The 24,802-nt window shown below is 45.2% G+C and overlaps 1 protein-coding gene across 5 annotated transcripts in view; it reads left to right on the forward strand.

Moving 5' to 3' along the window:
* Window positions 1-24,802, forward strand: part of DPY19L1 (dpy-19 like C-mannosyltransferase 1) — a 414,496-nt gene that overhangs the window by 380,154 nt on the left and 9,540 nt on the right. For all 5 annotated transcript variants that reach the window (XM_029589768.1, XM_029589772.1, XM_029589771.1 and 2 more), the window contains one exon: window positions 16,292-16,417. In XM_029589768.1, the coding sequence (XP_029445628.1) occupies window positions 16,292-16,417 (126 nt within the window). The remainder of the gene's footprint in view (window positions 1-16,291; window positions 16,418-24,802) is intronic.

The following is a 24,802-nucleotide window of genomic DNA, read 5'->3' on the forward strand; positions in this document are numbered from 1 at the left end:
GAAATCTCCAAATTTTCCACCAGTTGTTTGATATTCAGTACTTATAAACAGCCAGCAAACAAACACCATAAAAACCTAAATATGTGCTCCTAAATATGTGATACAGTGGAAAACGCTAGTATAAATATCACAGTGATGTCTGAATGAGAGCTGCAAAATCTTAAATGTTAACTTAAGATAAAAAAAAATCAATGTAAAAATATGTACAGATGATATTTCACCACAGAAAGAATCAAGATAATATCTTCCTAAACTTAAGATTCATGCTGGAAAGAAAGTGAGCATAAAACATCCTTAATACACATTGGAAAGGCAATTTTCAAATCCATTTGTACAGGTAAATAATGTTTTGTTGTGTAAATTAGGAGTTTGAAAGTTGCCTTAACTAGATGTGGCTAAACATTTACATTAAAAGTAGGCATTCCTGGGGATGTATTTCCGGGAAGGAAAAGGAGAGCAATTTTCAAAGACATTTCTGCACAGAATACCATAAGAATGTAAGATATGCCATACTGGGTCAGACCAAGGGTCCAACATTGCTTCAATGGCAAGAGGTAACATGGAATTGAACTCAGACAGCAACCAACTTTGATGATTTGGGAAACTAAGTAAGGGTGTGAAAAGGTTATGAATTAAGTATAGGGGTTTACCACTAGCAGAGTTAGAAGTTATTACCAGGGAATCCTGCTTGGATGAAAACCCTTTACTTAAATCTCCCCTTTTACCCTTCTTGCCTTATAGACAAAAAGTTTATTATTTAAAGAGATGTGTTTTCTTATCTACTCCAGAACTTCATTTACCAATAATTCATGCAGCACGGCATGCATTTAGAATAAACCAGACAGTTTGTAGTAAAAATTATTTTCTTTATTTCAGATAAAGAAAGATACCAATATTAAAATCTCTAAATGATTCTAAGAAACATTTCTATGTTCAAATCTTAACTTTATCAGACTATACCCTACAATCAATGTGAAAACCATTAATAGGGTGACTGAAAAGATTAAAGTTAGATAAATATCTACCAATGACATTATTTTAATTAATTAATGCATTTCTAATACATATGCCAATCTAGAAACAATAGCAATTAATGGTTCTCAAATGCTTGAATATAAGATAATATCTTTACCAGATATCTGAAGCAGCCCCGCTCTTTGTCTCTCTTTCTGTTCATGTGTAAGGAAAAAACTAAAGTCCCAGGTTTTTTTTTCTTTGTCTGCTTCCCGTTTTATACCCTAAGTAACTGTATTATTTCTTTCAATACATCTATCTTTAGCCTTTGAAGAAGTTAATTTTAAAAAACCTTGAAAAAGGTTCAAACAATATAATTAATATCAGGATATGGAAAATAGAATATAGAGGAGTGTTTCCTACCCTGTTTAAAGCGTTTCTCATTTTCCGGTCTTTTATTTAATGCCAGGCAAAAAACATTCTTTCAGTCAATTCTTTTTTTCTAATAGTTCAGAGACAAGAGACCACGCACTCCTCTCTATCCTAGGATACACGCCTGAGTAACCAAATGGTTGAGGCTGCCCAAGGCCATAAAATTAAACATTCCTTTCCCACTAGAGATAAGGAATTAGTTGTAAACAGCCCTTTCTCAAGGTCTGTAAAGGGGGGAGCTGAAATGTGTCCAGCAGGGCTTTGACTAAAGCCATAGTTTTTAAAAGAAGAAAAGGCATATGGGTATTAATGCTTACATGTCTCTTATGGCCTATTGATTACTGACTACACTGAATATAGGTAATTATTAATAAAGCACAAAATAATAACATATTTTCTGACAAGGGGGTAACCTCTATGGCGCAGCAGATGCTACCATAAGCTTGCTGGGCAGACTGGATGGACCATTTGGTCATTTTCTGCCATCATTTTCTATGTTTCAATGTATTCTGTTTCCAACAGTGGACAATCCAAGTCACAAGTACTTGGCAAGTACCCAAACAGTAAATAGATCCCATGCTACTAATGCCAGCAACAAGCAGTGGCTATTCCCTATTGATTTATAGCAGTTTTGGACTTCTCCTCCAGGAACTTATCCAAATCTTTTCTAAACCCAGCTACACTAGTTGCCTTAACCATATGATCTGGCAACAAATTTCAGAGCTTGATTGTGCATTGAATGAAAAATAATTTTCTCTGATTTATTTTAAATGTGCTACTTTCTAACTTCATGGAGTGCCTCTTACTCCTTGTATTATCCGAAAGAGTAAATAACTTGCCAGGTACTTGTAGCCTGCATTGGCCACTTTTGGAAACAGGATACTGGGCTTGATGGACCCTTGGTCTGACCCAATATGGCAATTTCTAATGTTCTTATTTACCCATTCCTTTCATGATTTTGTAGACCTCTATCATATTCTCCCTCAGCCTTCTCTTTTGCAAGCAATAGCCCAAACCTCTTTAGCCTTTTCTCATAAAGGAGCCATTTCATCCCATTTATCATTTTCATTGCCCTTCTCTGTATTTTCTCTAGTGCAACTATATCTTTTCTGAGATGTGGCAACCAGAATTGCACATAGTATTCAAGGTTTGATCTAACCATTGAGTGATAGAGAGGCATTATGACATCCTCTGAATTATATGTCATTCCCTTTCTAATAATTCCTAATATTCTGTTTGCTTTTTTGACCGCCACAGAACACTGAGCCGTTGATTTCAATGTAATATCAACTATGATGCCCATATTTTTTCCAAGCTGATAACTCCTAAAATGGAACCTAACATTGTGTAGCTACAGCATGGATTATTTTTCCCTATATACAACACCTTGCACTTGTCCACATTATACTTCATCTGCCATATGGACGCCCAATCTTCCAGTCTTGCAAGGTCCTCTTGCAATTTATCACAATCTGATTGTAATTTAACTACTCTGAATAATTTTGTGTCATCTGCAAATTTGATCACCTCACTCGTTGTACCCCTTTCCAGATCAGTTATAAATATATGAAAAAGCAGGGGAGGAACCAAGATGGTGGATGCATGAGGAGCTGGAATAGGACGCTCTCTCTCCTGTTACCTCTTTGACGATTGTCTTCGTTGTTTTTCTTCCTTCTAATGCTGCACACTAAGCGGAAAGCAAAGCTCCGGGAGAGCCTATCTGTATCTGCTGCTTTGGATCAAAATCAGCAGAGGATTGAGAGTTTCTTTTCCTCCAACCTGATTTTGCCGGGAGCGAGGGCCGCTACGGGAGTGGATGTGGAGCGAACGTCATTCCCGCTGACCGAGGAGATCTCGCTTAGCCCCGGCGCATCAGAGATACCTTCCTCTCCCCGTGGGCTGATCCCTGCGAATACTCCATCAGTTATGGCTCCCTTTTTTGCTCTATGGGGAGACCGGCATCGCAGGCTGAAGAAGCGGAAGCCATGGGAGACGGTACCAACGCTGCTCTAGCTGTCGGGGAAATTGCTACTGAAACGTCTCCTGAAGTACTTAGTTTTTCTTCTGAACAAACCCCTGTGGTTGGTTTCAACACTGGATCCAATTCGGGGCATCAACACCCTACTTTACTGAAGGTGTTGTGAATGTGGCTATACCAAGTACATTATTGACTTTGTCAAAACCAGCAGTCATAACACTTGACATTGTATGGAATGCATTGGTATCAATAGAATCTACAATTGCTTCCTTAACCCAAGTTTATTTAGACACTAATAAACACAGTATAAATATAGAAAAATGGCTTCAAACATGAAACAAGATTAAATTCTATTGAAAAAAGAACAACATCAGTAGATAAAGTTCAACAAAATTTGGTGCAATCTGAAAATATTCAAGCTAAGAAGATGGAAAATATTGAGAATTCAATAAGAAGCCTTAACCTTAGGGTTTTCAATTTTCCTGTTATTAAGATGATACCTGAGAAGTGTGCCTGAACAGAAAGCCAACATGGAGAAGGAAATCCCCAGAAGCCTCTGCTTTTCTTTAACCTGCCTAGGCTGAATGGACTCTGAGTGACTTTCTGAGCATGACTTACAGAATGTCCCTGGATATCTATAGAGGCAGGCAGGATGGCACCAGACAGGTGATGCCTGTACATAGGGTCACAAAGAAAAAAACCACAGGGGAGCTTCAGGCACTATTCTCAAGAGTTTGTAATCAACACAGCTACAGACGTGTTGATTGTCTTGACCAGTAAGAGTTTAACAGAACAAAGAACTATCTCAAAAGCCATGGGAAATGGGCTACAAGTCCTGGGTAAACTAATCAGGGATAGTTAGGGATGATCTAATCATGCATTTGACATCACATCTTATGTAAATGATTCTTTGGGCAGTCACGCAAGTCTAGAAGCTTCCACAATATTGTATGTTATCTATAAAAGAAGGATCACTTCCTGTATATGATGAGATGCTGGTCAGTTTGTCAGACAAAAGGGCATCCAGTACCCAGCATCTCCCGAGAATACTTATACTGATTAAAAAAAAAGTATACTTTCTACTGAGTCTAAGTTCTCTTGTGTTCCTGGCCATAAGCATAGAGTGTGCTTTACATACCCTCAATGGATATTTTAAAAAACTATATGATTAATATTTTTAAGATACCAACTGAAGCAATGCCTTTAGTCACCAAGGCTTATTACCTGCCTCAGAATCCTATTGAGATACCAGGAAGTGATCTTCAAGTTCAACAATCAATGAATCTTACTGATGTTCTAGAATTGTCCCAAGAAACCGAAATCGTACAAAGAGGGACTAGGTTAGTGAGACACAGTTCTTAGATTCTTCTTTAGAAATAGGAGCTCACTATTTCATGGTCAGAAGATCTGTATTTTTCCAGACATTACCCGGATAACCCAGGAAAGGAGAAAAAAGTTCTTATCTATGAGATCTGAGGCTTTGACATGTTGTACTAAGTTTATACTATGTTATCCATGAAAATGTATAGTACATTTTCAAAATTCTAATTGTTTTCTTTGAGCCTTCGCAACTGCTGTATTTTTGGACTCTCACACCTAAGGGGATATTCAGTGTGGAATGGCAATTGTGTAATGGTGATGGATACCTCCTTTTTATTTATATTTATATTTCATGGATATTTCGCTCTTCTTTTCTTTTGGCTCCCCCCCTTATTTCCTAATGTACTGAATGGCTATATTCTATTTCTTTGTGAATTTTATTATGTATGTTACAATTTGATTCTTTGTCCCTTCATTGCTGGTACAAGTTATCTTTTGTTAAACTGAAATATAATAAAAATAAAATTATTAAAAAAAAATAAATATATATATATATATATATATATATATATTAAAAAGCACTGGTCCAAGTACAGATCCCTGAGGTACTCCACTGTTTACCTTTTCCTACTGTGAAAACTGACCATTTAAACCTACTCTTTGTTTCTTGTTTTTTAACCAGTTCGCAATCCACAAACTGACATCTCCTCCTATCCCATGACATTTTAGTTTTCTTAGAAGTCTCTCATGAGGAACTCGTCAAACGCCTTCAGAAAATCCAAATACACCACATCTACCAGTTCACCTTTATCCATATGCTTCTTCACCCCTTCAAAAAAAATGTAGCAGATTTGTGAGGCAAGACTTCTCTTTGGTAATATCCAAGCTGTCTGCGTGCCATTAAATCATGTCTGTCTATATGTTCTGTGAATTTATTCTTCGTAATAACTTTCCATGATTTTTATCGGCACTGAAGTCAAGCTCACTGGTTTATAGTTTCCTGCATCACTTCTGAGGCCTTTTTAAATATTGGGGTTACATTGGCCACTTTCCAGTCTTCAGGTACAATGGATGATTATCATGACAGGTTAAAGTGGATCCCATCCCTTTGGAAAAGACTCCCCCTTCCCCGAAAGGTTCCCCAGTTCCTTATAAAACTGAATCCCTCTTCATTGCACCATCATCTCATCCATAGAGTTCTGTCTGCCTCTGGGGACCTGCGCGTGGAACAGGCAGCATATCAGAGAATGCTACCCTGGAGGTTCTGATTTTAAGCTTTCTACCTAAGAGCCTAAATTTGATTTCCAGAACCTCCCTCCCACGTTTTCCTATGTCATTAGTGCCCACATGTACTATGACAGCCAGCTCCTCCCCAGCCCTGTCTAAACTACTATCTAGGTAATGCGTGAGGTCTGCCACCTTCGCACCAGGTAGGCATGTTACTAGGTGATCCGCATGCATACCAGCCACCCAGCTTTCTACATTCCTAGGCTTCATATCACCAGCTATGATGGCCGACCTAACCCTTCTGTCCTCGGCAGTAACCCTGGGAGACACATCTTCAGTGTGAGAGGACAATGCATCACTTGGAGAACAGGTCCTTGCTATAGGATCGTTTCCTGACACACCAGGTTGATGCTCTCTGACCAGGAGACCTTCCTTCCCCAAAGCAGCAGCAGGGCTGCCATACTGGAATTGGGACTTGGCTACTATGTCCCTTAAGGTCTCGTCTGTATACTTTTCTGTCTGTCTCAGCTCCTCCAGGTCTGCCATTCTAGCCTCCAGAGATTGGACTTGTTCCCTTGAAACAGGAGCTCTTTGCACCTGTTACACACATACAACCTCTCACCAGCTGGTAAAATATACGTGACACTCGATGTAAACAACTAGGAGGCTCCCCTCTTACTGCTGGACTGCCACCTTCATCTTAATTTTGTTCAGTTCCTAGTTAAGTTTAGATTGCTATGGGAGTAGAGATGTGTACAAATTGAGTCCTTTAAATTTGTTAGTGTATTCACTATTTAACTGGTAGTGACCTACAAGGGGATGTTTAAACTCTTGATAAGGCTGGGCCAATCCTGTATTTAAGTTAAATGGCTGATTTTTTTTTTTTATGTGAAAGTGTATCCTACCTATAAATCAAAGGATGTGTTAGTGATGGGTAGGAGGGAGGGAAATCAAAACATCCAAACTTCTGGCTTCTGCCTGCCTTCTCACTAGCTATTTAATAAAGACACACAAACACACTAAAGAATATGCCCCAATATTTTACTTCTCCCCAAAATTAAGTTCTAAAGTTTCCCAAAGCAGTACTTATTGATTTTCTTCAGCCACCAGCAAGGTGATTCTCTCCTCTCAGTGCTTCCTCAAGATCTAATATGATGCTTCCAATCAGCTCACAAGAAATATACTTACAGGCTGATACAGTAAGGACGCGGTAGAAAGAATGCGGCAGTGCCGGGCGCCCGCTCGTTTGCCGCGCACACAGTTCGGATTACATACCGCTCAATACAGTATTTAAATGACATGCAAATGCAAGCCGCGTCCAAAGCGCGTCCAAGAAGCGTCCATGAAGCGCAATCCATTTTACTGTATAGAGCTCTATACAGCGCCTATACAGTATCCTGGGTGCGCTGGTACCTGTCATTTCAAATGTCATTTCAAATGACAGATACCAGGAAGTGGATCCCAACTTTAAGCAAAAGAAAAGGATGTGCTTGATAAAACCTGCACTCAACAGGATCGGGCAAACTTTCCCCCAGCCCCCGCTCACCTGCCCTGGCCGTGTCCATGGGTGCTGGTCTCCGGAGCAGCCCCAGTCTTTTCTCCCCCTCCTCCCGGGGGCAGCCGGCGGCGAGAGCGAAAGCGGCTTCAGCAGCCCGGGGCAGATCGGGCGCTCCCCATGCGAGGCGCGGCTTCTAGCAGCCCTCGCCGGCGAAGGTGCATGAGCACGGGCCGTGACCTCGGACGTCCAGCCGGGCGCTCAGGTCACGGCGTGCGCTCATGCACCTTCGCCGGCGAGGGCTGCTGGAAGCTGCGCCTCACATGGGGAGAGCCCGATCCGCCCCGGGCTGCTGAAGCTGCTCTCGCCGCCGGCTGCCCCCGGGAGGAGGGGAGAGAGGACTGGGGCTGCTCCGGAGACCGGCCCCCATGGACGCGGCCAGGGCAGGTGAGCGGGGGCTAGGGGAAAGTTTGCCCGATCCTGTTGAGTGCAGGTTTTATCAAGCACAACAATACTCCACCACCCTGGGTTTGAAAGTTATTTTTCAGAATACTGTTCGCATTGCAGTGGAAAGGAGAATGCATTGATATAGCGGAGAGAGGAACTGGGACGCTTAAAAAAAATCTTTCGTCCTTCCAGTGATGGGATTAGTCGCGATCTGAAGAGTGGCTTTCCCGGTGCGTTGGATTTTAGGTTGGGCAGGCAAGGGTTTAGGTTATGCTTGGAAAACAACAGGTCCTTCCTTCCTGCTCCGGAGCTGTCAGAGCGCCCGCACGGGAGACCAGCACCCATGGACACGACCAGGGCAGGTGAGCGGGGACTGGGGGAAAGTTTGCCCGATCCTGGCTCCTCTAAAGGTCTTGTCCCGGGGGGTGAGGGGGTCGTTTGCCATGAAATTTCGTCTCTCTGACCTGATGCTCCACACTAATGCAGGGGTAAGGGTAGGCGGTAAATTAGCAGGTTAAACACGCGGCAAAACTGCAGGTTAAAAAGGCGATAATCGGGGCGCACGTTACTGTATGGGAGGGAATAGCTAATCCGATCGTTTACATCTCATATACATGCCGCGGACGGAAAGGGTTACCCGTTGATTTAAAGAAGCGGTAAGGATGGGTTAAAAGGGATAGTGAATCGCGGGTTGGACTTACGCGGCCAAATTGTGGGTAAAAAGCGGGTTAGAAGCAGGGTAACTGCGGCCGCACTTTACTGTATCGGCCTGTTAATTTGTTCTGTTTGCAGAAAACAGAATGAGCTAATTCCCTTATTCTCACTCCTTTTTCTGGTATCAATCAGTATTTGTTCTCTTATCCTGAAAATTAATTACTTGAAATATCTACTATGGTATTGCTAATTAATCTCCTGAAACTTTACTTGATTCCACAGTAATTCAATTTATCTAAATTACTTCCTTGTGATACTCTGCCAAACAATGTCCACTCCCCTAACTAGTGGGTTAGTATATAAAGTTAGAAATGAAGGTGGGGTAGGGGGAGAGTGCACCTTCCTTCTAGTCTTCCTTTCTAAAACTAAGTAGAAAAAATTCCTAAGAAACAAAAAAAAGCAATGCAAAAAAATCCCTTTTTCAAAAATTAAAAGAACAAAAAATGATAAAAATTATCACCCTTCAAAGTAAGATCTCTGCTGTTGAATTCAGCCAGAAAAACTTACCTGTTGTAGTTTGGCTCCTCCAATAAAGGCAACACAAGCTTTTTTGTACTTTTTGCTAGCTTTTTAAGACAAATACACACGCTCTAAGCTTTTGCCTACCTTTGGCTAGCTTTTTGTAATAAACACACAAAGCTGTAAAGTTTTTCCTAACTTTGGCTAGCTTTTTATGACAAATATACAAGCTCTAAGCTTTTTCTTAGCTTTGGCTAACTTTTTATAACAAATAAACACACACACACACACAGAGGTAAATTTTAAGACCACGCGCTCGTGGATGCGTAGATGATATAACATACGCGTATGTGTTATAAAATCAGCTATATGCGTGTATATATGTGCACAATTTTATATTGTCGTGCACATATGCACACAGATGCCGCTCGCACGCATAAGTGGGGGGAATTTTAGTAGCTACATGCACAAACACAATAGCCCTTTTTCCCAGTTCTCCCCAGTAAAGGAGACTTCCTAAATCACCTAGCTAACTTGCTTCCCTGTCACCCTATTACCTCCGACCCTTAAAAGCCTGCTAACTAGCATATTTCTTTTTGTTACATGACTTACACGCCGTCCATTGCAGAAGTAAAGTTACCTGGTAGGGGACGTAAATTACACGCTGGATTCATGCTACACACCCAGCCCACCCATGCCCTGCCCCTTTTTGGCAAAAAGATTTTTGTGCACATAATAGATATGCATGTTGCCACGGGCCTTTTGAAATCGGTGGCGCGCGGGTCTGAGACCAGCACGTATCTCCCAGTTTTGGTGCATGGAAGGCTTTTAAAATTGACCAGACACTAATCAATATACCCCAATAGTTTACCTCTCCCAAAAACCTTTTCAACTTCTAATATTTCCCAAAGCAATATATGCTGATCCTGTTTAGCCACCAGCAAGATGATGCTCTTCTCTAAGAGCTCCCATTTTGTTTGTACCTGGAAATTGAGTGAATGAAAAACTGCCTGTACTCTTTGTTTCAAAATATGCACACAAAAGTCAACATTTAGAAGGGTTTGTCCAAGCAAGTTTGGGACTTAGCTGGCAAAACCTAGTGGTTATGTTCATCTCTGCCATTAACCAGAGACGTTTTAACAGATCAGGTACAAACTTAGAGGTAGATTTTAAAAAAGAGCGCGATCGCGTACTTTTGTTCGCACAGCAGGCACAAACAAAAGTACGCTGGATTTTATAAGATACGCGCATAGCCGCGCGTATCTTATAAAATCCTGGATCGGCGCGCGCAAGGCTGCCGATTTTGGGCAGCCTGCGCGCGCCGAGCCGCGCAGCCTGCCTCCGTTCCCTCCGAGGCCGCTCCGAAATCGGACCGGCCTCGGAGGGAACTTTCTTTTGCCCTCCCCTCACCTTCCCCTCACCTTCCCCTCCCTTCCCCTACCTAACCCCCCCCCCCCTTACCTTTGTCCCTCGATTTACGCTTGCTAGAAGCAGACGTAAATCTACGCGCGCCAGCGGACTGCTGGCGAGCCGTCATCCGACCCGGGGGCTGGTCCGGAGGCCTCGACCACGCCCCTGGGCCGGTGCCACGCCCTGGTCCCGCCCCCGAAATGCCGCATCCCGCCCCCGAAACGCCGCGTCATTCGGCCCCGCCCCGACACGCCCCCTTAAAAAAAAACCCCGGGACTTATGCGCGTCCCGGGGCTCTGCGCGCGCCGGCAGCCTATGCAAAATAGGCATGCCGGCGCGTGAGGGCCCTGCTCGCGTTAATCCGGGCGGATTTACGCGAGCAGGGCATTTAAAATCCGCCCTTCAGATTGTAAGCCCTCTAGGGATAGGGAAATATCTACAGTACCTAAATGTAATCCACTTTGAAGCGCTGAAAAAAGTGTGAAAAGCGGATTATAAATCTAAATAAATAAATAAGTCAGAGCAATGCTGGCCACTACAGGGAGCAGTATGATTGTACTGCGCTCCTAGCAGCATTTGAGGTTCCGAGTGGGAACCAGGAGGGGGGCCCGGAACCAGCCTTGTTTTTTTAAATTGAGGTGGGGGTGCAGGAACCTCAAGTCTCTATAGCCCACAACTTATTCACATTCTTTTGGGGAGGGATTGGAGGGAATCATGTGCTATGGTCCAACCTTATTGTGATTTTCGATGGTGGGAGGGTGGAGGATTGGATGTACTGGCCCAGCAGGATTTTCTTTTTTTCCTTTTTTCTTGTTGCTTAACTGGCTGTATGTTGAATATAACCAGTTACGGATAAAGTTACCCAGGTAACTTGACCCAGATAAGTTTAAATCTAATTGGCAATAGTCAGGATATAGCTGATTAAGTTTAAACTTATCCATATAAATTTACCCAGATAACTTTGGTTGAGGATATTCAATTGGAGACTTGTCTGACTGAAAATCTACCATGAGTTATCTGGCTAACTTTAACCAGATAACTTGTCTGCTTGCCACCTTACCGAATGTAGACCTCATAGTGCTAGCATATATGTACTTTTACACGTTGAGGAGAGGAATTCCTAGGGGTGAAATCTGTATGGGGTAAGGAGTTACATACATATGCATTTACATGCATGCATACTATTTTTTTTTTTTTTGGGTGGGAGTACCTGCTCATGTAGCAGGTACTAGTCTATGCATGTAACTTTTCCGACTCGAGTTTTCAAAGGGAACATTTTCCGTTTGAAAATTGATGTTAAGTCTTTGGGTAAAAATTGCCCCATAGACTTTACAATTCTGCACACAGTTTGAAAGTGCTCTCATTGTGCATAGATTGCATTTTTAAATCTGTGCATATTATTTTCCAAAATATACTACAAAAATAAGGGTAGGAAACAATTAGATTGAGATAGATTTAATACTGATATAATAATAGAGGCCTTACAGCCATCCAATATGGTTAATGCCCTGATGATAGAATCCAGCTAAGTTAGCCAGATAACTTAATGACTATATGAAAGCATTCCTATAGTTAGCCAGTTAAACTTATCTGGCTATCATGACAATAGAAGGATACATGAAGTAGCACGTCCATGCCACTTAATATCTGATATAAGTTTACCAGATGTTTATCCAGCTACTTAGCTGGATGCCTTCTGCTGAATATGGACCCTTAAACTTTTAGTTACAAACATGTTTAAAATTACAAGAAATAAAGAGCACCCAGAGAAATTCAGCGTTTTACCGTGAAAGAGAACTTTGTTGCCATTGGATTGTTTCCTGCCTGGTGAGACCTGAGCGCCGTACCCGACGTCGGAGGGAGGGGCCAGAGGAGCGTTAAGAGCAGGCTCTCCTACGGTGAGCTCCAGAGCACCCAGAGAAATTCAGCGTTTTACCGTGAAAGAGAACTTTGTTGCCATTGGATTGTTTCCTGTCTGGTGAGACCTGAGCGCCGTACCCGACGTCGGAGGGAGGGGCCAGAGGAGCGTTAAGAGCAGGCTCTCCTACGGTGAGCTCCAGAGCACCCAGAGAAATTCAGCGTTTTACCGTGAAAGAGAACTTTGTTGCCATTGGATTGTTTCCTGCCTGGTGAGACCTGAGCGCCGTACCCGACGTCGGAGGGAGGGGCCAGAGGAGCGTTAAGAGCAGGCTCTCCTACGGTGAGCTCCAGAGCACCCAGAGAAATTCAGCGTTTTACCGTGAAAGAGAACTTTGTTGCCATTGGATTGTTTCCTGCCTGGTGAGACCTGAGCGCCGTACCCGACGTCGGAGGGAGGGGCCAGAGGAGCGTTAAGAGCACGCTCCCCTGCGGCGCACCGCCGGCGCACGGCTTTGCTCGGCTTCGCTCGGAGCAGCGAGGAGTGGCAGGAAATTAAAAGTAAATCTATCTTTATCTTAATAATATATGTGCAATAAGTTTTTATTGTATAGTACTCTCTGGATCAGAGTTTAAAACAGCATAACACTAAGAAACCGGAATATTACAGTTAAAAGATATTTCCTTTTAAGCATGCCACCCAAACGAAAGAGGAAAATAAGGGTTTTTCCTATGGAACCCTTACCCGCATTAACCCAACTGGATATAGACCGCTTTCTTACACAATTGGAAGAGGAAGCAGCCATTGATTCCATTGGAGGAACTGGTGTAGAGGTACGGGTTCTCTCCCTGGAAGAGGCTTCTTTAAGCCCTAATGCATGTTTACCTCCAGCACAACGAGGCTCAGGAGGGAAACTGACCCAACAATCCCCACAGGAAGGTGGAGGAGAGAGTGGATCAGTTGGTGCACTTTCTGAGTCTGTATCTGGAAAGAAATTCTCTGTAGAGATAGTAACAGCATCCATAGGTTCTGGAGAACCACCCACTCAGGAAACTAAGCGGGAGGAGGTACAGAGAACTCCAGATCATGTAAAACAACTATCAGTTGGAGCAATTAGACCAGAGAAGGTAACTTTGGAATCCATTTGGGATGTTGTGTCGGGTTTAAACGCCTCAATAAATAGACTTGAAACAAAGATAGACAATGTATCCTCTAATTTTCAACATCAGATAAATAATACACAACAAGAAATTACTGTTATAGCAACAAAAGTAAAAGAAAATGATAAAGCCATAAAGTCTTGTCAGAAAATAAGTGCATTAATAGCAAAAGATCAATTGTATTGTTCAAAACGATTAGAAATAATTGAAAACAAAATTAGGCATTTAAACATCAGAATACTAAATTTTCCTATAGTAGCAGGTGAGACTCCTTTTGTAACTTTAAAAGACTTCTGAAAGAAGTTTTAATGTTTAATGATACTGATTTTCCATCTATAAATACCTGTTATGTTTTGGAAAGGAAAGGTGTTATTTCTCAGAATGTCCCTGCAAACTTAACTAGTTTTCTAGAAGACTCTACCAATGATGTTATAAATAGAAATACTCTAGTGGTATCGTTTATAACACAGTTAGATGTTAATAAAGTTATGCGAAAGTACTTCCAGAAATTTCCAGTACAGTTTTATGGCCAATCATTGAAATTCTTTCCTGATTTAGCATCAATAACTAGATTAAGGAGAAAGGAATTTCTTGCAATGAGGCAGAAAGTCCAATCCTTAGGCTTTTCATTTCTTCTTCGATACCCATGTAAGTGTCAGATAAAGAGAGGAGATCAAAATTTTACCTTTTTTCAAATAGATCAGTTTCAAAAATTTGTTGAGGCGCAAATACCAATTACATCATCCCCAATGGATCCAAATGACTAGGGTAGAAATAAGGAAATTCAATTGTGAGTTATGTAATGTTTATCTTTAACTTAAAAATTTTCTTTTCTTTAAAAATTACTCTCCCTTGTCTTTCGACTCTGTATAGCTCAATATTTGTCTAAAAAAATAATGTTTAACAATTCCTGGAAATACAGCATAGTGGTACTTGAATTTGCATAAGTGAAGTTTTCTTTGTTATAGGATATAACTTTGTAATTATATATTTGTAAATCAAGGAATGACTTGTTTAATTCTATGATGTATTATGGAAAATTCATAAATAAAGAATGAAAAAAAAAAATTACAAGAAATAAAACATAGGAGGCCTAGGAAGAATACCAAAATGAGGAAGAAACAAAGTGAAAATGTGTGCAGTAGTGATTTTTGATACTGCTGCTTTGAAAGAAAAAAGTACTCATCAAATTATGAATGAAAGTTCATAATGGTATTGCTTCTGTTTTTTTGCTGAAAAAGTTCCCAATTTGCCTTGAAACATAAGAGTCAGATAAGGCCCAAACATAAGGGCTAGAAGTTTAATTTAATGCTTAGAACATAGTATTATGATTTTGTAACGTTGTTTGAGTTTCCCTATCAAGCATGTGGGCATAGTTCAACATGCAGTCGGTGTCATTTTGAATTGAGCACCAGTAAGGCAGGGAGGTGGAAGACAATAGAGGGGAACCTCGGATTGTCCAGCACCATTTTGTATGATCACACCGGTAGGGGGATATATCATGCCTTTTTTGACCTGGGTTCTTCTAATGGTAAGTAGTAGTAAGTAAGTAAGTTTATGGTACCATACAACACCTCTTGGACTCACACATTATCCTTAGTATCTTTATACCTCACGACTATTGACACATGGCTCTCTCACAATAGACTAAAACTAAATAAAAAAAAAAACAGAAATAGTCCACCTCTCATCAATTACAGATTCATCCATAGGTCCCCCCCCTCAATTAGTATTTAACAGTATCACTATCCCCATCTCCAAATCTGCAAAAAATTTAGGTATAACCATTAATTCAGATCTTTCATTAAAACAACACATATCCATAATTACCAGAAATTCATTTTATAAGCTTCAACTCTTGAAACGGCTTCGTCCTCTACTTTTCTTTCACGATTTTCGGACTATACTTCAATCACTCATCTTTTCTGGGCTTGACTACTGTAATTCTCTTTATATAGGTCTCCCAGATAACACACTTCACTCACTTCAACTGATACAAAACGCAGCAGCACGTATCTTAACAAACTCTTCCATAAAAAATCCCATCACTCCGATACTTCAATCATTACATTGGTTACCAATTAAATACAGAATACAATTCAAGATCCTGTCCATTATACACTCTCTCATCTACACTCCTAATTCAATTACCTTATGTTCCATTCTCCGGATTTACAAACCCACCAGACATCTAAGATCACTGGACAAAAACCTCTTAGACATCCCATCACCACGACAGGCCCGTCTTGACATCACCAGAAAAAGATCATTCTCTGTCATTGGACCAATCTTATGGAACGCATTACCAGACTCTTTAAGATCCATATCCAACTCCAAACACTTCAAAAAATCCCTAAAAACACATTTATTTCAATCTGCTTTCCATATATCACACACTAAATAACATAACTACTTCTCCATCACACAGGGCACAACATTATTATATATTGATTTATTTTTTATGTAAACTATTCATTGTTTTAGATTTTTATTTTTATTATATATTTTTGTAATTTTGAGCTTTTATAATTTGATAATCTTTATGTTCTTTTAAATTTAAATCTTTATTTACATTTGTTTTTTATTTAGTTATGTAAACCGTTTTGATTAAACACTGTTTGTAAAGACGGTATACAAACACTTTTAAATAAATAAATAAATAAATAAATCAAGGAAGAATTGAACATGAGGGGTACTGGTTAGGGTGGTGGAGGGTATTCCTTTCCATTTGGGATACGGGGGAGGAGGAGGAATTGGCGCTCAAGGGTAGCGTTTAAAAGAATCAAAGGACCTTCCTATTTCTATTAAACATTTTTCAACTGTTGCTTTTCTTAAAGGGCCAGAACTAAAATAGTATACTCTATGTACAGTCGGAAACCAGCAAAAGAAATGAAAAAAGAACTGATAAAATTGGGAGTGAATTACTACATTTTAGAAGAGTCTTGGTGTGTAAGGAGAACTAAGTAAGTATTTTGTGAAAAATATTTGCATTTTCTATATTGGTTCAGTTTACTGTAATATTAATTGAGGCCATTTTTTAAAAAATGTTTTCTTTCCCCTTGTTTTAGTATTATTTGAAAGGATAAATAACTGTCTTTTATTTACCCCATTCCACCCTTCTTATGATTTTATAAACTTCTATTATGTTCCCACTCTGCCACCTCTTTTCCAAGCTGAAAAGCTGTAGCCTGAATAGCCTCTCCTCATGGGAGAAATGTTCTATTCCCTTTATTTTTGTTGTCATCCTTTTCTAGTTCTGCTATGTCTTTCTTGAGATAAGGTAACCAGAACTGAACACAGTACTCAAGGTGCTCGATAAAGAGGCAGTATATATTCTGTTTTATTCTCCATTCCTTTTTGGATCATTCCTAATATTCTATTTGCTTTTTCCATCTCTGCCGTACACTAAACCGAGAATTTCAGCATATTGACCACAAAAATTCCAAGATTCTTTTCCTGGGTAGTGACTCCCAATTCAGAACCCAGCATCATCTACTTTTAGTTGAGATTATTTTTCCCTATGTGCATTATTTTGCGCTTTTCTACATTACCGTAAATTTCATTTGCCAAGTCTCCTAATCTCATAAAACCCTTCTGCAGTTCCTCACAATCTGCTGCCATTTTAATAATTTTGTGTCATCTGCAAATTTGATCACCTCTCTCATCATTCCCTTTTCCAGATCATTTATGACTATATTTAACAGCACAAGCCCTGGTACTGATCCCTGTGGTACTCCACTAACGACCTTTCTCCATTTGGAAAACTGACCTAGCCTCTGTTTCTGGCCTTTTAGTCCATTGCGTTGGGAGGGGGGGAGAGGTGAGTAGTATTGTCACTGCTCCAGGCAGCACCTCACCAGTACAAAAAAGGTAACTTGATACAAATTGGTCTTGGTTACATTACATAAAGGATGCCTCGGATGGATTGGGGCTATTGACACAGGCAGTTGATAATAAAAAAGAGCCTGTGGGGTAAGATGAATAATGTTGGTTTGAATAAAAGTTAGAGGATGTCTGGGCAGGTTTTGGGATAAGTTAGGTTATGAACATAGGCATTTTTTTTTTTAATATAGGTTGGATGGGAGGGAAAGCTGATAGATTTCGAAGCAAAAGGGCCGGCTGCAACGCGGCCCTGGCCCTTTATTCCCCGGCCGATGCCGATGACATCGGCTGCCGGAACGCCCCAAAATGGGCGTGCCTCAGTCCCAGCGTCATCAGCGCACCAATGACGACGCCAGAATGCCCCCAAAGGGCGGGCATTGGCCCGCGATGTCATCGGTGTGAGCATCGTGCCGTCGACTCGCCCCGATGACGTCCCCCCTGCCGGCACGGGCTCGGGTCCTTCCTCCCTTCCCCAGGTAATTTGTGGGCTCTGATTATTCGGGCCTACCCATTGACTCTGGGAGCCGTGACCTCTCTTCTGTCCCGCCCAGCGTGCTCTATCCCACCTATCTCTCCAACTTAAATGACCACACACGAACCGCATATTGGGTTAAATTGGCCGCAGCTTTTATTTAACAATTGAAAACAGTAAACAATGTAATCCCAACAATCCACCCGGGCCAATCTATTGCCACGTTATCTGCAAGTGTTTGGGTGACATGATCTCTTCTGCCTTTTCCAGTAAGTATTCTGGTAGCTGAGTTCTGTAGTATTTGCAGTGGTCTGATAGTAGTATATGGTAACCCTAAGAAAAGTGTGTTACAGTAGTCCGTGCTAGCAAATATTAATGCTTTTGTAGTACTGTGCGAAAGTGTTGCTGAGTTAATAAGGGTTTTAGTCTTCTAAGGACCATTAGTTTTGCGTAGCCTTCTCTTGTTTTTATTGATATGTGTTGCTTAAGGCTCAGTTCCGTGTCTATAATTACTCCTAGGTTTCTAGCTTTACAAGTTAACACCACTGATTTATTATTTTTAAGTTTGATGGGATTTTGAATTATTTCAATGTTTTTTCGTTCATGATGTATAAATTCTGTTTTTTCAATGTTAATTACTAATTCCATTTGGTTTAATAGTCGTTTTATTATGTCTAGGTATAACATTGCAAAGTTTAGTGTTTTTACAATTGATTCTTCAACCGGTAGAATTAATTGAATGTCGTCAACATATATGTAGTGTATGATACCTAGTCCTGTGAGTAGGTGGCAGAGGGGGAGCATGTAAATGTTAAATAGATTCGCTGAGAGTGCTGCACCCTGGGGGACTCCTGTCTTTAGTTTGATTTTGTCTGATTGTTGCGGTCCCGACCGCCCCTCTCATGTTCGGGGTCAGGCCCGCTTACCGTCTCTTCAGCTCTCACAGGACTCCACCTGAAGCCAGGCTCGACAGGGCCTCCGCCCGAGGAGTTCTCACGAGGAGGAAGCCATTACAGGCCTACCCCTGCCTGGCCTCGCGCGTGCGCGAGGAGGGTTCTCTTAAGCGCACAGCACCCAGAAGCCCGGCTTCGCCTCGCCTGCTGATGTCACGCCCCGCTCCAGATTTAACCGGCGTTCAGTCCCCCACTAGACGCCTTGCAACGAGGTTTCCTGCTGACTAGTTGCTTCCTGTTCCTGTCCTTGCTTACTGACTCTCGTTCTCCCCTGGTTCCTGATCCCGGTTTGCCTAACGGACTTCTCGCTAGCCTGCTGCCTGCCTTGATCCCGGTTTGCCTAACGGACTTCTCGCTAGCCTGCTGCCTGCCTTGATCCCGGTTTGCCTAACGGACTTCTCGCTAGCCTGCTACCTGCCTTGATCCCGGTTTGCCTCACGGACTTCTCGCTAGCCTGCTGCCTGCCTCGGTCCCGGTTTGCCTAACGGACTACTCTGCTAGCCAGTCGCCTGTCTTGACCCCGGTTTGCCACAGACTTCTTGCCAGCCAGCTGCCTCTCCTGATCCCGGGCTGCCCCGCGGCCTTCTCTGCTACCCGCTGCCTGCTGGTACTCCGGCCTGCTTCGCGGCCCAGCCTCCTACCCGCCGCCGGTTCAGACTCTGCCTACTCCTGTGACCTGCCTGCCAGCCAGCTATCTGCCTTGTCCACCAATAGCTCTCTCTGAACCTTCTGACCTCTCTCCAGACTACCCTCTCTGGACTTCCTTGACTGCTCCAGTCCCCAGGGCCTGGGTCCCTACAGGCCCCTCCCGGGGGGATTCCAGGTATCCGTGCCAGGCACTGACTCCGCCTCCCAGCCTGCTCTGTGTCCTACTTGCAGGTCGGCCCAAGGGTCCACTTCTTGCTTACCACAGCCCAGTCATAACAGTTTGCAAGGCCATGGACCCGGCAGAGGCTCCCACTCTACAGGCCATCCCAGGAATGGCGCAACGCCTCCAACAACAACAGCATTGTATTGACGCCCTTGCAGCCACCGTGGAACAGTTGGTCTCCCGCCTGGAGACACCACCGCCAGATCCTCGTCCAGCTCCACCTCCCGCTCCTGTCCCCAGCTCCACACCGGTGACCCAGTTGCCTGCCCCGACTCGCTATGCTGGGGACACCAAAGCATGCCGAGGCTTCCTGAACCAGTGCTACGTCTGGTTCACCCTGCTGCCGGCACAGTTCCCCTCGGACTCCGTCAAGGTGGCTTACATCTTTTCCTTACTAGATGGTAAAGCACTGGACTGGGCTTCTCCCATGTGGGAGCGGCAGGATCCCCTTCTGCATAACCTCCAGGAATTTGTTCTTAACTTCCGCCAAGCTTTCGATGACCCTGCTCGTCAAACCACAGCCACCTCTGAACTTTTGCATCTCAGGCAAGGGGTGCGTTCCGTGGCGGTCTATACTATAGACTTCCGCACCCTTGCCATGGAGGTCGGTTGGCGGGACGACTGCCTTCGGGGGATATTTCTTGAGGGCCTGGCTAGCCGCATCAAGGATGAGCTGGCCGGTCGGGATCTCCCGGATGACCTCAATGATTTAATCGACATCGCTGGTAGGGTGGACCGCCGGTTACAGCAACGAGACAAGGAGACACGCTCTTCCCGAAGGTCTCCCCCGGTTCCCCAGGGTCACGCCCGGCCCATGGTACCCAGGGCACCACCCGCTTCCTCCACATCCGGGGAGCCAATGTAACTGGGCAGGTCTCCGTTGTCTGCAGAGGAAAAGCAGAGACGCCGGACCCAGGGCCTTTGTCTCTACTGCGGAGGAAAGGGACACTTTCTTGCCAATTGCCTGGAGCGTCCGGGAAACGACCGTGCCTAGGTCATCCTGAGGAGCTACTCCTATGCTATATGAGCTCAGCTCCTCAATGCACCATACCTGTGAAACTCAAATACCCCGGAGGGGAACTTCAGACTCGAGCATTCATCGACTCTGGGGCCGAGGGTAACTTTATTATAGTGGACTTGGTAAACCAACTATCGTTACCCACACGGTCCAAGGACCCTCCGCTGCGCATCTCGTCTATCCGAGGCACCTTGCTTCCTGGGACCATCTCCTGCTGTACGGATCCGCTGACTCTCCAGACTGGCCTGCTTCATTCAGAAGAGATCTCGCTACTAGTTTTGGAACGGGCTGTACACCCCCTGATCCTCGGACTACCGTGGCTGCGCCGCCACTCCCTGGTGATTAAATGGGACACACTCCAGTTGACCCAGTGGAGCCCCTTCTGCTTCACACACTGCCTGCAGATCCCGCGTCCCTCATCACCGATCCAGCTCTACTTGTCTCTTCTGCTACCAGAGCCGTACCAAGCTTTCGCGGAGGTGTTTTCCAAGGAGATGGCTGAGATCCTACCGCAACACCGACCGTTTGACTGTCCTATTGACCTGCTCCCCGGTACCACACCTCCTCGGGGCCGGGTATATCCATTGTCCTTGCCAGAGACAACCGCCATGTCCTAGTACATTGCCGAGAACCTTGCTAAGGGCTTCATTCGCCCCTCTCGCTCCCCCACCGGTGCCGGCTTCTTTTTTGTGGGAAAGAAGGACGGCTCACTCCGCCCTTGTATCGACTATCGAGGCCTAAATGCCATTACCAAGAGAGACCGCTACCCACTTCCGCTGATCCCCGAGCTCTTGGATAGGCTCCAAGGGGCCAAACTCTTCACTAAGCTAGACCTCCGAGGGGCCTACAACCTTGTCCGCATACGTCCCGGAGATGAATGGAAGACTGCCTTCAACACCAGGGATGGGCATTACGAGTACCTGGTGATGCCCTTCGGACTTTGCAACGCCACGACATTCTTCCAGAACCTCATGAACGAGGTCTTGCATGAGATGCTCCACTCACACGTCATCGTGTACTTGGATGACGTCCTGATCTTTTCCAAGGATCTGGAATCCCATCGTCGGCACGTCAAGCAAGTGCTACAAGCCCTCAGGGACAATCATCTTTATGCCAAGCTCGAGAAGTGCATCTTCGAGGCAGAATCGTTACCCTTCCTGGTGTACATCATCTTGTCCACGGGGTTCCAGATGGACCCCGAGAAGGTCTCTGCCATCACGAACTGGCCTCGTCCGGTTGGCCTCAAGGCGCTACAAAGGTTCCTGGGGTTTGCTAATTTTTACAGACATTTCATCCCTCGCTACTCCCATCGAGTCGCTCCCCTTACTGCTCCGACCCGTAAGGGAGCCGATGTCAAGTCATGGCCCGACATTGCCATCGAGGCCTTTGCAGATTTGAAAGAAGCATTCTTGGCCGACACCTGTCTCCGTCACCCGGATCCAGCACGCCCCTTCATAGTAGAAGTTGACGCCTCCAGCGTTGCCGTCGGGGCCGTTCTCAGCCAGCATTCCTCATCGGGCCAACTCTTACCCTGCTCCAAGAAGTTCTCGCCAGCCGAGGCGACCTACTCCATTGGGGATAAAGAACTTCTAGCCATCAAGCTTGCCTTTGAGGAGTGGAGGCAATGGCTTGAGGGGGCTAACCACCCGGTCACAGTGTATACCGACCATAAAAATTTGGAGTTCCTGTCCCAAGCCCAACGCCTGAACCTCTGTCAGACTCGGTGGTCCCTGTTCTTTAGCCGCTTCGACTTCACTCTCCGCTACCTCCCTGCTGCCAAGAACGTCCGGGCCGACGCCCTGTCCCGGTCTTCCTTGTCCGAGGAGGATCCAGAGCCTCCTCAATTCATCCTGGACCCCGACAAAGTCCGACTCTCTGCCATGTCCGTGCTCTCACAAGATAGAACCGTGGTTCCCCGACGCGATCGTCTGAAGGTTTTGCGTTGGGCCCATGACTCTCTAACCGGGGGCCATGCCAGTCGAGAATGAACATTGGAGCTCCTTAATTGGTACTACTGGTGGCCCAACGTGCGGCAGGACGTTCGCACCTACATGAGTTCTTGCCCTACCTGTGCCCAACAGAAGCCCAGTCCAGGACTTCCGTGCGGCCTCCTGCAACCTCTCCCGATTCCCACGGAACCTTGGACCCATCTCGCTACGGTCTTCATGGTGGACCTGCTGCCATCCCACGGAAAAACCGTAATCTGGGTCACCGTGGATCGCTTCTCCAAGATGGCCCACTTTGTGCCCTTGCCCAAGTTGCCATCTGCACCCGAACTGGCCCTTCTCTTTGCGCAACACATCTTCCGACTCCATGGGCTCCCCCTGGATATCGTCTCTGACTGGGGCCCCCAATTCACTGCTCGTTATTGGAGGGCTCTCTGCAAATGCTTCAAGGTCCAACTCAGCTTCTCCACCGCCTTTCATCTGCAGAGCAATGGACAATCCGAAAGGATGAACCGCACCTTAAAGACCTTTCTGCGAGCGTTCATTAACGAAAGGCAAGACAACTGGACTGAGCTCTTACCCTGGGCCGAGTTCGCGTACAATAACCAGTGCCATGCCGCTACAGGAGCCTCGCCCTTCCAGGTGGTGTATGGGAAACAGCTCAAACCTCCGCTACCCATCACCACATCCAGTACTTCTCCTGCCGCACAATTCACCGCTCAGCAACTACAGACCCTCTGGCAAACCACCCAGACCAAGCTGGGCACTTCTGCCACCTCGGCCAAGCAAGTGGCCAACCGCCATCGACGACCTGCCCCAGTGTACCAGCCCGGGGACCGGGTCTGGCTCAGTACAAGAAACATCCACCTGAGGCTGCCCTCAAAGAGATTCGCGCCCAAGTTCTGCGGACCCTTCCGGGTAGCCGAGAGGGTGGGCCTCGTCTCCTACCGATTACGGTTACCATCCTCCCTGCAGATCCACAATGTCTTCCACGCCTCTCTGCTAAAGCCTTTGGTCCTCTCTCGCTTTCACCGCCGACTCTCGGACACTCCTGCTAGGCCCATAGCCGAGGATCCCACATTCCAGGTACACAACGTGATTGACATACGTTTCTGCAATCGAAGATGGGAGTACCTCCTGGCCTGGGAGGGCTGTGGCGATGAGGACAATACCTGGGAGCCTGCTCACAACATCCTGGACAAGTCTCTCCTTCAGCAGTTTCACCTTGACCATTCTGAGAAGCCTGGTCCTCTGAAGAGGGGCCGTAAAGGGGGGGTACTGTTGCAGTCCCGACCGCCCCTCTCATGTTCGGGGTCAGGCCCGCTTACTGTCTCTTCAGCTCTTACAGGACTCCGCCTGAACCCAGGCTCGACAGGGCCTCCGCCCGAGGAGTTCTCACGAGGAGGAAGCCATTACAGGCCTACCCCTGCCTGGCCTCGCACGCGAGGAGGGTTCTCTTAAGCGCACAGCACCCGGAAGCCCGGCTCCGCCTCGCCTGCTGACATCACGCCCCGCTGCAGATTTAACTGGCGTCCAGTCCCCCACTAGACGCCTTGCAACGAGGTTTCCTGCTGACTAGTTGCTTCCTGTTCCTGTCCTTGCTTACTGACTCTCGTTGTCCCCTGGTTCCTGATCCCGGTTTGCCTAACGGACTTCTTGCTAGCCTGCTGCCTGCCTTGATCCCGGTTTGCCTAACGGACTTCTCGCTAGCCTGCTGCCTGCCTTGATCCCGGTTTGCCTCACGGACTTCTCGCTAGCCTGCTGCCTGCCTTCATCCTGGTTTGCCTAACGGACTACTCTGCTAGCCAGTCGCCTGTCTTGACCCCAGTTTGCCACGGACTCCTTGCCAGCCTGCCGCCTCTCCTGATCCCGGGCTGCCCCGCGGCCTTCTCTGCTACCCACCGCCTGCTGGTACTCCAGACTGCTTCGCGGCCCAGCCTCCTACCCGCCGCCGGTTCAGACTCCGCCTACTCCTGTGACCTGCCTGCCAGCCAGCTATCTGCCTTGTCCACCGATAGCTCTCTCTGAACCTTCTGACCTCTCTCCAGACTACCCTCTCTGGACTTCCTTGACTGCTCCAGTCCCCAGGGCCTGGGTCCCTACGGGCCCCTCCCAGGGGGATTCCAGGCTCCGGGTATCCTTGCCAGGCACTGACTCCGCCTCCCGGCCTGCTCTGTGCCCTACTTGCAGGTCGGCCCAAGGGTCC

This window comes from Rhinatrema bivittatum, chromosome 2 (assembly GCF_901001135.1).
Source record: "Rhinatrema bivittatum chromosome 2, aRhiBiv1.1, whole genome shotgun sequence".
NCBI classification, from domain to species: domain Eukaryota; kingdom Metazoa; phylum Chordata; class Amphibia; order Gymnophiona; family Rhinatrematidae; genus Rhinatrema; species Rhinatrema bivittatum.